A 12,898-nucleotide genomic window follows, 5' to 3' on the forward strand; every position below is an offset into this window, starting at 1 on the left:
GGATCAGTCCATCTGATCTGATCTAGAATTCAGAAGCAAATCTATGATGATTAACATTTAAAGGTTGTAGGACCTTCAATTTTTGTAGTTTCTCTTCAAAGTAATGATCAATAAAGAAAGGTTGCATTAAAAATAACACTTTAATAATAGAAAGAAATTATTACCAAATTAGTGGTCCAAATCATATTTCAACATTTCTTTTTGCTTCTACTACAATGTATTTTTCATTTGGAGAAAGATCTTCAAATGAATAAAAGTTTGGCTTTTACAATATACAAAATATATATATAAAAAAAAAGTCCATCACAAACAATTAGTATTCCATTGGTTTGTTTTACTTTTTTTTTAGTTCGTTTTGCAGATGTTTTAATTATAAATTTTCACATGTCAAGCTGAAGACTACAAAATTAAAGAAATTTTAGTATTTTTTTTAATTTAACCAACACAAAATTTAAAAGTTATTTTTACTCTCTTAAATTTCGTATCAAATCAAAATCAGACAAATAAAATAAAACAGCGCAAAGAATAATGTAAACAATTAAGGACCAATAATTTGTCATGTTACATTGGACAATAATAATATTGGCTCCTATGTTTAGTCAAATTTCAAATGAAATCTCAGACATGACATGTCATAGCCACCTGGCATTCTAAGAATGCCACATCACTAAATTTCTAGAGGCTTCTACCGAACGAAGAAATAATATATGGGGTCTTTAATTTGTAATCTTATTAGCTTATGAGGAGTCAATTAAGGAAGAATGAATTGACAAAACACAAAGCTCTCTATCTCATATAATCAGTTATAATTTGAATAAAATAAGATATAGTAAAGCGATAATTTTAGAGCGGATTTCTTACTGAAAGAAGGATAAGAAAAAACCATCTTAAAGCACATCAATTACGATCTATTATCAATACTAGTGAGATCCTGAAAAAAAATCTAATTGAGTGTCAGAGGATCTCTAGTATTTGTATAGCTTCCCAAAATAAACGTACAATTATATCAAATCTAATATGGATCGTACATGACAATAACAGAAGTCAATGAATCTCTCAAGATTCTCTCGTTTGAGATCTCTGGGGAAGAGATCAATCAAGTTGGCCCAATGTGAAAATATTGAAAATCATATAAACGAAGCTAAGATTTTCAATTACCTATGCATTTTAAACCATAATCCATTTTAATTTATGAAGAGAAGTTCATTAGAAACATTTTTGATGAAACGTTCCATTGAAAATTGATCAATTTCTAGTATTAGTGAATAATTTTTTATATATAACTAGATCAATATCTAATATACATCAAAACTCACATAAAAATCTCTTTCCTCATGTTTTTATGGTGGACATACGTGCAAGAAGTTATCAGAAAAAGGCAATACATGCTGTAGGCAAAAAGTATAGCAAAAGGTCAATTTTTTATGTGAGATTTGTATGAAAATAATACCTAATTGCCTTACACATTTTGCATGGAAGCATGCAATCAACAAACGTTTTGTTTTCACAGTCATATTCATGTCTTCACAATGCAAGGCAAAGACATTGATGCGTCTATTTCTCTATTTCATACTCCGCACGGTCGAATTTTGAGAGTTAAAACTACAAAAAAATGTTCAATTTATGGGGGTTATTTTGTCAATTTATGGCGGTTTAGGGATCCCACAAATTAAATTGTGGCGGCTTTTAAAAGCGCTTCAATTACCCTTGCCACGAGCATATTTGCAGCGGTTTTAGTAAACCTCCACGACGTCCCCCGCAAAATCACTTTTGAATTTATGGAGGTTTTAAGTATTAATTTGTGACGGTTTAGAACCTTTACAATATGATCTCAATATTTTACAAATTAGATTTGCATGGGTTAAAAATGTCATAACATTAGATTAATATTTACATAATTAGATATGTGGAGTTTTATAAAATTATTATTTTATTTTAATAATTAATGTGTGATTTGATATACATCAAGCCTTCGAAATAATAAATACTTTTACTAAAAAAATCAAATTTCATTAAACATGTCTATATTAATAAGCTTCACAAATTCAAATTAATGTCAAATAAAAGTAATATAAACTTGTGTATAATAACTTCAACATTACAATTCTAAATCCTTTAAAATCCACATCAAATAAACATTGAAAAAAAAAACATCTATAACATTTGCTTGGTGATTTAAGTTGTTTTCATCCAATCTTTTTATCCAAACTGAAATAAGTTCAATCTCCGCATCAACCTGAAACAATGAAAACAATATACATAATTAGATAAATATATATTAATACATATCTTTCTACATCTTGATTAAAAAAATTAAAATTCAATTCATTTTAAAAGTAAATTCATATAAAGCTTTGGTTTGACAAAAACAAAAAAAAGATATGAAAGAAATTTACTTTAGTATTCTCTCATACTATACACACTAATAATGTGAATAATAACGACTTCATGATTATTCCTACATAAGAACAAACTAGATTAATGTTTTCCAAAATCATATATTGATGTTCATTTTATTTAACACGTTGGTTCTATCATTTCTCACTTCTTTTAATTTATATGTCAGACTTCCACCTTGACCTTACTTTATCCTTTTATTTACCAAAATAAAATTAACTTCAACAATTTACCGTAGTGAACAAGAATACATGATTTCAAAAATTATATTGATATCAATCTCAATTTAATATGCAAAATTCTTCTTTAATTTGTAATAGTCAAATTCCATGAAGAATAAAATGATTATGTAATCCTTAACTAAACAAAAATAAAATTGAGGCTTACCAGAAATCAATCAACGATTGGGTACAAATGACTTTACGCTGTGATGAGAATTTAAATAACTCCTGAAACAGGTAAAAGCATCGAAGCATTAAGTTTAACAACTTGTAAAATATAATATGCCTATAAATTAAATAAATAATATATTAATATTAATTTTAAATTCCAATATAAATCATCAAACTTATATAACAGAGAATTACCTTCATATTCAAACAATTATTTACACTCCTTTTACTTTGTAGAGGCTAATTTTTTTTAGCAAAATCACACACTAAAAAAAAAATTGAACCAAAAATGGAAAAGAGAAGAGGGGAGGGGTTACGGATAGAAAATGGATTAAGGGAAATAAGAAATGGGAATTTTGTGAGTGTGTGTATTTGTCTTACGTGGGAAGGGTCATGGGTGGGAATGGGTGAGAAAAAGGAGTGGTTATTTGAAAGGTTTTAGGGGGAAATTATGGTTTTTATTTTTTTAATATTTTGGAGGGAGAGATACATAAATATTAATTGGGTTGTCTTCAAATAAAAGATAAAATAATATTTTTAGTGCATAAAACAAACTTTTAATTTTAATTTTTATTAATTAGTAGTAATTATTAATTAAATGTTTCACCTTAAAAAATCAGCAAGTATTATAAAAGCTCAAATACAATTAAAAGACAAACAAAATTAAATATAAATTAATATAATTATTGATTTGGCATCCGAGTTTATATATATATATATATATATATATATATATATATATTAAATTGTGGCGATTTTCTAACCTCCTTAATAAAACCACCACAAAAAGATTTATATTGTAGGAGTTACAATAAAACGTCACAAAATGAATTATTAGTGGGATTTTTAAAAACTCCCACAAATTATCCGCCACAAATTGAGCTTTTTTTTGTAGTACCATTTAATTTTAATTATGATTTCAGTTATAAAGGAACGAAGTACCGTATATGTGGAATAATTACGATAAAAGAAAGACTTATTTGAAATTTAAAATACAAAAAGTATCACATAGATTGAAACTAAGAAAGTCTCATATATATAGTAATTTTTTTTAGTTTTTTCCTATGGACGATTACAAGTAGTTGAGAAATTTCTTTTATCCTACCATAAAATTGATTAGATATAAATTAAATTACCAATATAATCTTGCGTAAAAAGTTGATTTGAAAAATACACATCACTTCATGGGATAGTATACACTAGTTCATGTTATAGCATGCATCCGTCTATTTATTTTTAAGATTATAAATTCATTTCTTTTAGCAAATTTATAAAAATCTTTAGAGTAACTGAAAGTATATATTAAAAATATATATTAACAATGTATATATATGACTTAAATTCATAATTAAAATATACTCACACTCGGACTAACTAACAAGCTAACTACGTACTCTCTCCATACGACATCCAAATTCATGTAAATGCGAAGAGTTTTAAGTTACTCTATTAATTACTTAAACTCAAAGTCTCAAATACAAATTAGAACTATGAAGAGTAATTATAATTCATTTGTTCCAATTTATATGTCCCATTTTTCTGTTTAGTTCGTCTCGTGAAGAATGAAATATTCTTATATTTAGTAATAATTTAATTTTAAAATATTCATTTTCATCTTTAATAAAATTATTTATAGCCACACAAACATTTATGACTCATTTTTTTGCCATAAATTTCAAAAGTGTTTCTTTGTCTTCTTGAATTTTATGTCAAATCAAACTATATCACATAAATTGAGAAGAAAGAAGTAATAAAATAGAACATTACATAAGCCTACGTTTGATGTTTCGATTGGTTCAATGAAGGAAAGTGACCTCTAGGTTTGACCTTCTTCAAGTCTATCATCATCCTAAAATAGGATATTGCTTGTAAAAATAACTAACATGGACTCCCCCCCCCCCCCCCCTCTCCCCCTTGAGAAAGTAAAAGTGCATAATTACTTACTCTTGAGTAACGCAAGTATTCTTCTTACAAGAAAAAAGGCTCATGAGGAGGTTATGTGGCCTAGATCGAAGTAATGATCAAACACGATATTTGTTTAGTGAGTGTAGAAGTAAAATTGCATGCACTTCTGTTATCAAGTATATTTTTTAACATGATGATAAGTGTTTGATTTATCCTAACAAATAATTTTATGCGTTCGATTACTAAGAGAAACAAATTGCATGGGACAAGTGTGTTGAGAGTGGGATTATTCATTAATGCCACCCGTTGAGCTTAATTAGTTAAAAAATTAATAAAATTGCGCTATTGCTATAAACTATAACTTTTGATACACGATGATAAACGATTGATCCGAACAGTTACCTGTTATATTAATAGCTAGATAAGCATGCTTGGCTTGCGTAAATTGTTAATATATATTCAGTTGCGTAATTCATTCTGTTTAAGCATTGTGTTAAAACTAGTAACATATCATTCTCATGCATTGTCTCCAATAATACTCTTGTAAAGACGTCTTATGTTAACATACATTTTTAATCATCACTATATCCTAATTTTTATCTGATTAGTGTCTCAAATCAAACAAACGAGCATACAATACAATATACATGTATCATTGTTATTGATCGACAAGGACAAAGTTAGAAATTTTGTTAATTATTCCAGGTAATATATGAAAAATAAATTAACTTTTGTACATAGTAATTCTACATGGTTAATTTTATATACCTTGATCATCTAGTGCCTACTGCCTAGTGGATTTCAAAATATTATTCAGTATTATATACTTGCATTAAATTTTAATATGAATGTGTCTATGGATCCCAGAAGAGTATAATTGTTTCAGAAAATTGACAAACTTTTGGACCAAATAATTAATTATTAATGTACAGATTGAGACTATGTGGTCCCCTTAAATTAACAAAATACATTTGTTTTCAGGTACCTCCCAGTGTATAAATTTATGTCAATAATAAAACTTGTAAAATCTATATGGACCACTATATACACATGGCATAACATAAAATCTGCACGATTATTCGCATTTATATTTTACCTGAATGGGCAAAGTTAGGAGTAAGTCATTTACTTTACCCTGATCTTATTTTATGTAAAATTATTTTCTTTTAATATATTTACAAGAAATATTAACATTATTTTATTTTTTATTTTCTAATTAATAATATTTTTTTGTATAGGGAAAATAAAGGCAAGATAATATTATAATTACTCCAATGTTGAGTCAAGATCTTGACTAGAAAAAATTACAATATAAAGAGGTGAAACACATGGAAGCAATGAAATTCTACAAATAGTATACATCTAAAGTAATTTGGATAACCTAATTGATATTTTCAACAGAAGGCAATAATAAAGATAATTTCATTTTAACGATAAGAATATAACCAACTAATAAATCAAAGTTAAGGAGTATTTTTTTTATCATAAATCAAAATCACGATATTTTAATGGTGGGCCCACTAGGAAGAAGTGCCAATTGATGAGGGTAATAACTTAGTTTCAGCCCACGTGGGCTTTTGTACAGTGCCTGTCATCTCAGACTTCATATAAGTTTGAGGCTACTCCCATTTATTAGGCTCTTTTGTATTGTAAAAAATAAAATTTAACTAGCTATCTCATTAACTTATTCTTTCTTCTCACATCATTTTTCTACTTTTATGATAGACATTTAAGTACTAAGGATACGTAGATAGATAACAAAAGGGGAAAGAAACAAAGTATCAATTCATATGAGATTTGAAATTGATAAGGAGATAACAAAAGGAGAAAAAAAACGAAGTAAAAAGAACACTACTTGTAGTAGACATTTGGCATGTGATTTGAGATTACGATTTCAAGTTTTTGATTACAAAAATTTACACAAATTTTCAATCTATGATTTTCATTTTTATTTTATTTTTGAAAAAAGTGAAGTCTAAACATAATCCTAAAATGTTTAACATTATTCTGTTTTACAACTTTTAATATGGTAAAAGCACTAAATTATCAAAATGTTACTCATTCTATTTCAATTTATATATATTTTTTAATTTCTGAAATGCTATTTGACTAATTTTTCAAGCTAAAATAGGCTAGATTAATTTAACATTTTTAAATTATATTTTAAATATTTAATAATTATATATATAAAATACTATAAGTTCAAATTTTCTCATATCAATAGAATGAAATGATACTTCTTTAAAAAAAATATTCTGAATTTATATAATTAAGAATTCTAAAAACGGAAAATACCACATAATTTAAAATAGAGAATTTGTGAGTACTTAATATTGCTTTGCTATTAATACAATATGAGAGTCAAATTACATTTTTAACTCTAGATACTTTGCCTAATCCTAACATATAGAATGAGACAATCCAATTGATAATCATATAAGAAATCTATCTAGTGGTCCACTTCAATTTAGTTGTAGTCTTTGAATAACTATATTTACTACTTTAATTAAATATCACATGAGTCCACCGAATCGTGATGAAATAATTAAGATTTCTTCTTTAATTAAAAATTTTGAATTGTTTTTATTAAGAATATTATCTTATAAATAGTTTTAAAATGTGCGAATTTAAATTAGTAAAACTTTGTGTTGACCATGGAATGGTTTTTTTAGATAAATCATAAAATATCAGTGCATCTCAAAAATTACATAAAGAGATTGAAATCTCGAATATTTCGTAAATTTATGGAATATTCATAAAAAGGTCATCCAAATCATCTTAGTTCGAGAAATATGTCACCAACGGCTCTCGAATTATGGATAAATCATAGGAGAGTAGAATCAATGGATCAACAGATTTGTACTCACAATCTTGATAAATAAAATTGTGTTTCTTTCATATTTTTTGTGATTATAATTTATTTTCTTTCACTTTAAACAACGTTCCCCCTCCCAAAAGAAATATATATATATATATATATATATATATATATATATAAAAAAAACAATACACAATCACACAAAACTTTCTTGAGTCCAATGATTTTTGACATCGACAAGGTGCATCCATTGAATTTGGCTGCATTTTCCCGCATCTTAAACGTACCAAATGTTGTAAATATCCGTGCCAATTATATTTGATGAATCACATATATATTTTTTATTTCAAAATTAGGAAAACTATTTAAAATTTGTGATACCTTTAGAAGTCCTAAGTACTCCAGTTGTCTAACAATATTTGTCAATTATTTATTTTGCGCATTTTTTAAGAAATTATACATAGAAGAATAATTTTACTATGTCACCATTTGAATATAATACATACAATGTCTTGAAAAATAGAATAGAGAAATGATATAATTAATGATAATGGTAATTAGGAACTAAGTCTCAAATTATCCATTAATTTCATAAAGTTGACAAGTATTGTTGGACATCCTAAAATAGTATACTGAACAACTATTGTTGAACGGAGAAAGTACTATTTAAAATTCTTTGATTTTTATTTACAATACAAGTAAATAATTTTGTATTCGCCGTTATATCGTTCAAATTATATTATACAATTATAAGAACTATCAACGTCTAAAATTAATATATTTTACTTGCCCAAATTTCTAAAAAAAATAAATATTAATCTAAATTTGTCATTCAATTTTTTACTATAGCCTAAACATATTATCGGGTATTACAATTTTCTTTAAGAATCAAGAGTTTGAAAAATTGCTTCTGAGATGCGCTTTTGTTAGAATAGTTCAATGAAATATATTCACGCACTTATCTTATAAGTGATGACAATATCGATTTGATCATAGAAAAATATTTGACACTCAAGCGATTCATCAAATAATATTGTTAAAAATCATTAAAAGTTACTCAATTTCAAATAATAAGAACAAATATAATTATTATTATTTTCCCAAAACTATGAAAAATCAGTTCTAGATAATTTAACTAGCGTTTGAACATTATTTTAAGAGTGACTTCTGAAAATCATCTCCAAATGTTTATTTGACCAAAAAATTTGACCAGATTCTAAAAATCTAATCTTCAAATAATTGTTTGATTATGAAATTTGACCAGATTTTCATCTTCCAATATTTTTAAATTCTCAAACATTTTAGATTTTTAATTTTTCAAAAATCAAATGGGGGGTAAAAGTATATATAATATAAACTAGAAAATAAAATAATCAAAATCCACTAGTAATATAAATAAATGTTGTAGTGAGAAAAATGAACACGTAACTAGCACCACACAAAGAACACCAAAATAGAAACTCTGTAATGTTCTGGAACAGTGTTAATTCAGTAATAAGGTTAGTGTCCTTCGCACGTGCCAACCCTTTTATATATAAAAGCTACGCCAGTTGTGCATCGATGTGGGATAAAAAGCAAGTGACTAGTGAGTGAGCGCCTTGTAGATAATCTCTGTTGTCATCACTATTAACCTTTTCTTGAGAATAACAACACTCACCATAACATAAACAAAAAGAGAGAGAAAAACAAACTGAGTTCTGAGTTGAGTCTCTCTCTGCATAAGCTTATCCAAGAACATCAATGGGCGAGGTTTGCTTTTGCTCTGCTTTGCGAAACTCCACTTTCTTCTTCATTTTCTTGTTTGTTGTTTGAGATTTCTGATTTTTGGGTTTTTTATTTTGGATTATAGGAAGAGAAGAAACCTATAGAAGAAGTGAAGAAAACAGAGGAAGAGAAGAAAGAGGATGCTCCAAAAAGTGATGAAAAAACAGAGGAGAAGAAAACAGAGGAAGCACCGGCTCCTCCACCGCCGCCTCAAGAAATTGTTTTGAGAGTTTACATGCATTGTGAAGGATGTGCTCGTAAAGTTCGTAAATCACTTAAAGGATTTCAAGGTAATGTTGAATTTTAAAGACTTAGCATACTCTGTTTTTTTTGGGTGTTTGAAAAATTTGGAAATTTATTTATTTATGTAGGAGTTGAGGATGTTTTAACGGATTGTAAGAGTCATAAAGTGGTGGTGAAAGGGGAAAAAGCAGATCCATTGAAGGTTCTTGAAAGAGTTCAAAAAAAGAGCCACCGTAAAGTTGAGCTTCTGTCTCCGATCCCAAAACCGCCGGCGGAAGAGGCTAAGAAGCCGGAGGAGAAAGAAATTGCTAAACCAGAAGAGAAAAAAGAGGAGGTTTATTTAATTAATTAAATCTCGCCTTTCTTTTCCTTTTTTTTATTTATGGATTCTCACGCGAGTTTTTGTTTCTTTTTATGATACTTTTCCTCTCTTTAGTCTTTTTCCTTTCTGGGTTTTTGTTTGTTTGTTTGTTTTTTAGGCAATTTTGATTAAATATGATATATCTGTTTTTGTTTCTGTAGCCTCCTCAAGTGATTACTGTAGTTCTGAAAGTCCACATGCATTGTGAAGCTTGTGCTCAAGAAATCAAAAGGCGTATACAGAAAATGAAAGGTTTAATTTTTTTGCTTACAAAAATCATTCTTTTTTCTTTTCCCTTTTTCGGATCTCTATAATAAGTACTTTAATTTTTTAAGGATTCTATATTCTCTGTAGTCTTTAATTAAGAATAATATAATCATTCTTTTAGATTCTTTTCAAATACAAATACATTTTGTTAAATTAATTGAGGAATCTTTAGAATCTGTTGTCTAAAATTTGAAAATCTTGATTTATTTTTTTTTTGGTTTAAAGGTGTGGAGAATGCAGAGCCAGATTTAAAGAACTCACAAGTGACAGTAAAAGGGGTTTTTGAGGCAACACAGCTGGTGGATTATGTAAGCAGGAGAACAGGGAAAAGGGCAGTTATAGTGAAAGTAGAACCAGAAAAGAAAGAAGAGGAGAAACCTAAAGAAGAGAAGAAAACAGAGGAAGGTGAAAAAGACGCGAAAAAAGCAGAGGAAGGAGAGAAAAAGGCTGACGGCGGAGACAGTGCCTCCGCCGTCACTGCTGCAGCTCCTTCGGAAGGAGCTGCAAATAAAGAGGTTGGTGTTCAAGAAGATCCAAAACTAGAAATGAAGAAGAATGAGTTTTACTACTATTACCCACAGCAGCCAAATTACCATCTTTACCCTCAAATATATGCATCACATGAAATGTATAATCCTTACCCTCCACAAATGTTTAGTGATGAGAACCCACAAATGTTTAGTGATGAGAACCCCAATGCATGTTCTGTGATGTAAATTAGGAAGAACATGAAAAGGGTATATGTGGAAAGAATGGAGTTATGGTCACATGGGAAATGTCCATGGCTATTTTCTCTTAAGTTGTTGTTTATGGTTGTGCTCTACATGTGGCCCTGTCTGTGGAGGCCTTGCAGCCAAAAAGACTAGAGAATTTTGTGAGCACTTTGTACCTTTTTCATGGGTTTTTTAATTATATAATCTTCTTATTATATAATACTTCCTCTGTCCTTAATTATTTGTCTATTTTTTTTTTATAGTTATCTCTAATTACTTGTCAATTTTGACAAATCAAGAAAGGACAAAATAATTTTACCTATCATACCCTCAATTAATTACTTTGGAAAAGGTAGAATTTCTTGAAAATTTTAATTTTTTAGTCATCAACTTTATAATTAATAGGAGTAAAATGATAAACTCACTATGTCAATAATTATTTTCTTAATAAATGTGTCAATTCAAAAGTGAACAAATAATTAAGAACAGATGGAATACTAGTATACAAATAGTACTAACATATATACTAGTGTATATATTACACTTGCAAGTTGCGATCTTGTTTGTCGTATTGAATTAAATTACATCACATAAATTAAGATAGAAGGCGGATACATGTTATCCCCTTTGAGATTGAGGTAAGTGAAAAGGGTGAGTTTGGTGAAGTAAACTTTTATGAATCATGATTTCTTTTTTACTTGTCTTATATTTAAAGGTTGAGGATTGTTTGTTGGATTATGCTGCAGTTAAAGTGTCACATCTATATATTGGTTGGTTGGTTGTATATGGTAGTGGGTATAATAGGAAGTGTCTATTCTTTTTAATCTAGGTAATTCTCAACTAAAATCTAACAGCGAGTTGAAAGGTTGGTAAAGATATAATGTGACAAAAGTTTATTAGCTTGTGATATAATGGATTTTACTTGACATAACAGACTATTTAGCTTAGGATCTTGTAATAATAAGAGGATGTTTGGATTGGTTTAAAAGTTTGTCAAATTTATTTATAAGTTAGTTTTTTATTTTTAAAAGTGTTTGATAAATATAAAAATAACTCAAAATAAATTAGAAAATATTTGACAAAGTTAAAAATAATAATTTTTAATATACTCAACGTGTTGATGATTTGTACAAAAGTTTAGTTACCCAAAAAAAGAGTGATTTGATGTGCATTCACGAGCTAAGCATTTCATTAAATGACAAAAACGTGAACATTTTTTTGTTCCTTTCAGTTTCAAACACACTAATTATAAGTCAAGACGCACGCCACTTTTTTGCCTCTCCATAAATTACTTGTCACATTTTTTTATTTTGGAATTTAGATTGATTATTTAAAGTTTAATTATACTTTCTCAACTTAATATTAGTTGAATTTGTAAGGCAATGCATATTTATTATGAAAAATATTTATGATATAATTTAAATTATTTTGTTCACAAAGAACAAAATAAAATATTCAAACATCTATCCTGAACTTTGAACAATTCAGTTATTGAGCAATGTAAAAAAACCCTTAAAAGTTCAATTAATATGGAATAGACAGAGTGTTGACATAATTTTGTATTTTTAAAATAAAAAATTATAAATTGATTTTTTTCATATTAGTATGATAAAAAATATATGTCAAGTCCTTCTTTAGAGGCATAATACTCCAATCCATATTCCATGATGATGATCACGACTTCAAAGATTATATAATTATTTTTGCTTTACATGAGTAATAGAGTACATTTGTTGAATTGGGTATCTTTATGGATGTGGTAGTAGAAATACGTAAAATTTATGATTTTTTATAATCATTTGCTTTGTGAGATATTATATTGCATGTCCACACACAAGTTTACTTCAAGATTACTTGATTAAAAAATTATTTTTATTTTTATTAAATTTTATATCAAATTAAAATTAGATAAAATAAATTGAAGCATCGAGAATAATAATTACTACTCTCTTTGTCCCAGTTTATATAATATTTTTCGTTTTTCGAGAATTAAACAATTTAAGTTTGATCGGAAATTTACGCATGAAATCTTCAATTT

General features: G+C 27.6%; 1 protein-coding gene across 1 annotated transcript; it reads left to right on the forward strand.

Moving 5' to 3' along the window:
• The first annotated feature begins 9,068 nt into the window (after positions 1-9,068).
• LOC125813696 (heavy metal-associated isoprenylated plant protein 7-like) lies at positions 9,069-11,088 on the forward strand. Its single transcript, XM_049493149.1, has 5 exons — positions 9,069-9,261; positions 9,362-9,566; positions 9,648-9,853; positions 10,042-10,132; positions 10,373-11,088. Exons 1-5 carry the CDS (start codon positions 9,253-9,255, stop codon positions 10,861-10,863), a joined length of 1,002 nt encoding a protein of 333 aa, XP_049349106.1. The 5' UTR covers positions 9,069-9,252; the 3' UTR covers positions 10,864-11,088.
• The last annotated feature ends 1,810 nt before the right edge of the window (positions 11,089-12,898 follow it).

The sequence above is a fragment of the Solanum verrucosum genome, unplaced genomic scaffold, assembly GCF_900185275.1.
Source record: "Solanum verrucosum unplaced genomic scaffold, falcon-dt-bn FXZP01000205.1, whole genome shotgun sequence".
Taxonomy (NCBI): Eukaryota; Viridiplantae; Streptophyta; class Magnoliopsida; order Solanales; family Solanaceae; genus Solanum; species Solanum verrucosum.

What these genes read in the sequence shown, in the direction of transcription:
- LOC125813696 (XM_049493149.1), top strand. An exon ending in CAGAAGAGAAAAAAGAGGAG is followed by an intron (nt 9,854 to 10,041) that starts GTTTATTTAATT and finishes TTGTTTCTGTAG; the next exon opens with CCTCCTCAAGTGATTACTGT. An exon ending in GCGTATACAGAAAATGAAAG is followed by an intron (nt 10,133 to 10,372) that starts GTTTAATTTTTT and finishes TTTGGTTTAAAG; the next exon opens with GTGTGGAGAATGCAGAGCCA.